This window comes from Penaeus monodon, chromosome 19 (genome assembly GCF_015228065.2).
Source record: "Penaeus monodon isolate SGIC_2016 chromosome 19, NSTDA_Pmon_1, whole genome shotgun sequence".
Taxonomy (NCBI): domain Eukaryota; kingdom Metazoa; phylum Arthropoda; class Malacostraca; order Decapoda; family Penaeidae; genus Penaeus; species Penaeus monodon.
Window position 1 is genome coordinate 47,009,740 of NC_051404.1, and position 3,465 is coordinate 47,013,204.

A 3,465-nucleotide genomic window follows, 5' to 3' on the forward strand; every position below is an offset into this window, starting at 1 on the left:
CGTCGCATCTCAAGATTGCCTTAAACTCCAACTGGGAATGGGTGAGAATCACGAGCAGGGAATGGGTGGGAATCACGAGCAGGGAATGGGTGGGAATCACGAGCTGGGAACGGGTGGGAATCACGAGCTGGGAACGGGTGGGAATCACGAGCTGGGAATGGGTGGGAATCACGAGCTGGGAATGGGTGGGAATCACGAGCTGAGAAGGGGTGGGAATCACGAGCAGGGAATGGGTGGGAATCACGAGCTGGGAACGGGTGGGAATCACGAGCTGGGAACGGGTGGGAATCACGAGCTGGGAACGGGTGGGAATCACGAGCTGGGAATGGGTGGGAATCACGAGCTGGGAATGGGTGGGAATCACGAGCTGGGAATGGGTGGGAATCACGAGCTGGGAATGGGTGGGAATCGCGAGCTGGGAATGGGTGGGAATCACGAGCTGGGAATGGGTGGGAATCACGAGCTGGGAACGGGTGGGAATCACGAGCTGGGAACGGGTGGGAATCACGAGCTGGGAATGGGTGGGAATCACGAGCAGGGAATGGGTGGGAATCACGAGCTGGAATGGGTGGGAATCACGAGCAGGGAATGGTGGGAATCACGAGCTGGGAATGGGTGAGAATCACGAGCTGGGAATGGGGTGGGAATCACGATCTGGGAATGTGAGGGAATCACGAGCTGGGAACGGGTGGGAATCACGAGCTGGAATGGGTGGGAATCACGAGCTGGGAACGGGTGGGAATCACGAGCTGGGAACGGGTGGGAATCACGAGCAGGGAATGGGTGGGAATCACGAGCTGGGAATGGGTGGGAATCACGAGCAGGGAATGGGTGGGAATCGCGAGCTGGGAATGGGTGGGAATCACAAGCTGGGAACGGGTGGGAATCACGAGCTGGGAATGGGTGGGAATCACGAGCTGGGAATGGGTGGGAATCGCGAGCTGGGAACGGGTGGGAATCACGAGCTGGGAACGGGTGGGAATCACGAGCTGGGAATGGGTGGGAATCACGAGCTGGGAATGGGTGGGAATCACGAGCTGGGAATGGGTGGGAATCACGAGCTGGGAACGGGTGGGAATCACGAGCTGGGAATGGGTGGGAATCACGAGCTGGGAACGGGTGGGAATCACGAGCTGGGAATGGGTGGGAATCACGAGCTGGGAATGGGTGGGAATCACGAGCTGGGAATGGGTGGGAATCACGAGCTGGGAACGGGTGGGAATCGCGAGCTGGGAATGGGGTCAAAGCTAAGATTTATGGCTCTGAAGGTGAAAGGAACCGCGCTGAAGGAAGGAGACTGAGCTGAAGCAAGGTTGCAGTGAGCTTAGGGAGAGAGAGTGAGCTGAAGGAGGGAGAGTGAAATGAGGGAGGGAGAGTGAGCTGAAGGAAGGAGAGTGAGCTGAGGGAGGGAGAGTGAGCTGAAGGAGGGAGAGTGAGCTGAAGGAGGAGAGTGAAATGAGGAGAGAGAGTGAGCTGAAGGAGGGAGAGTGAGCTGAAGGAGGGAGAGTGAAATGAGGGAGGGAGAGTGAGATGAAGGAGGGAGAGTGAAATGAGGGAGAGAGAGTGAGCTGAAGGAAGGAGAGTGAGCTGAAGGAGGGAGAGTGAAATGAGGGAGGGAGAGTGAGATGAGGGAGGGAGAGTGAAATGAGGGAGGGAGAGTGAGCTGAAGGAGGAGAGTGAGCTGAAGGAGGGAGAGTGAAATGAGGGAGGGAGAGTGAGATGAAGGAGGGAGAGTGAGCTGAAGGAGGGAGAGTGAGATGAAGGAGGCAGAGTGAGCTGAAGGAGGGAGAGTGAGCTGAAGGAGGGAGAGTGAAATGAGGGAGGGAGAGTGAGATGAAGGAGGCAGAGTGAAATGAGGGAGAGAGAGTGAGCTGAAGGAGGGAGAGTGAAATGAGGGAGAGAGAGTGAGCTGAAGGAGAGAGAGTGAGCTGAAGGAGGGAGAGTGAAATGAGGGAGAGAGAGTGAGCTGAAGGAGGGAGAGTGAGCTGAAGGAGGGAGAGTGAAATGAGGGAGAGAGAGTGAGCTGAAGGAGAGAGAGTGAGATGAAGGAGGGAGAGTGAGCTGAAGGAGGGAGAGTGAGATGAAGGAGGCAGAGTGAAATGAGGGAGAGAGAGTGAGATGAAGGAGGCAGAGTGAGATGAAGGAGGGAGAGTGAGCTGAAGGAGGGAGAGTGAGCTGAAGGAGGGAGAGTGAAATGAGGGAGAGAGAGTGAGATGAAGGAGGCAGAGTGAAATGAGGGAGAGAGAGTGAGCTGAAGGAGGGAGAGTGAGCTGAAGGAGGGAGAGTGAAATGAGGGAGAGAGAGTGAGCTGAAGGAGGGAGAGTGAAATGAGGGAGAGAGAGTGAGCTGAAGGAGGGAGAGTGAGATGAGGGAGGGAGAGTGAGATGAAGGAGGGAGAGTGAAATGAGGGAGAGAGAGTGAGCTGAAGGAGGGAGAGTGAGCTGAAGGAGAGAGAGTGAGCTGAAGGAGGGAGAGTGAGATGAAGGAGGGAGAGTGAGCTGAAGGAGGGAGAGTGAAATGAGGGAGAGAGAGTGAGCTGAAGGAGGGAGAGTGAGCTGAAGGAGGGAGAGTGAGCTGAAGGAGGGAGAGTGAGCTGAAGGAGTGAGAGTGAGCTGAAGGAGGGACAATGAGCTGAATGAGGGAGGGTGAGCTGAAGGAGGCAGAGTGAGCTGAGGGAGGGAAAGTGAGCTGAGTGAGTGAAAGAACTCACGTTTGACTTGAAGCAAACTGGAAAATACTGGAAATGTCTCGTTCACCGAATATCAAACAAAAATGTTCGAAGAGCTTCCGAGAGCTTCTTGGGAAGCTTACTTTGCCGTGACGTCATAAAGGTGCGTAAAGTTTTTTTTTTTTTTTCAGAACGAAATATGAGGAAATGCTTGTAACTTGTAATGGGTTTCCAAGAGCACACCTTGCCGTCGTGATTATAAGAATCAGTATCTTTATCGTTGTAGAATGATTTTTTTGAGTATTTCTTTCACTTACATAGGCGAGTAGACCAAATTACTGATTTACACGAATATACATTGCGGTATATGTACAGTCGCAAAACATCACTACCGAAGGTGCAGATGCGACCCAAGTAGTAAGTAAACACAGGCCCTACATTTGTCCGAATTCCGAATCCAGAGGCAGAAGCCGAGGTTACGCCTCAACATTGCCCTAAAAAATATATATATCTTCTACTCCTACATGAGAAAACGACAAACTCACCAGACAGGAGAGATCAACGGAATGATATGCACTTTTCACTATATAAAGCAAGTAAATATCCTAAAAAGAAAAAGAAAACACGCATGCACTGCCCGGAAGCTTCATACAAACGAACCAAACGAAGCAGGGGAATCGGACGGCGGCGAGCGGCCTCTCGGGCTGGCCGCCTTCCGTTCGAATCAGATCGATGCACTTGCTCGGCACGGATTCGGAGGCGCTCACTCACCTGCAGCGATAAAAGGTCATCAGTCA

The 3,465-nt window shown here is 53.3% G+C and overlaps 1 protein-coding gene across 1 annotated transcript; it reads right to left on the reverse strand.

The window, feature by feature from the left end:
• Positions 1-20: 20 nt before the first annotated feature.
• LOC119585421 (vegetative cell wall protein gp1-like) lies at positions 21-3,158 on the reverse strand. The gene is made up of 3 exons (XM_037934083.1): positions 3,107-3,158; positions 603-1,229; positions 21-559 (listed from the first exon to the last, which is right to left on the reverse strand). Exons 1-3 carry the CDS (start codon positions 3,156-3,158, stop codon positions 21-23), a joined length of 1,218 nt encoding a protein of 405 aa, XP_037790011.1.
• Positions 3,159-3,465: the final 307 nt, after the last annotated feature.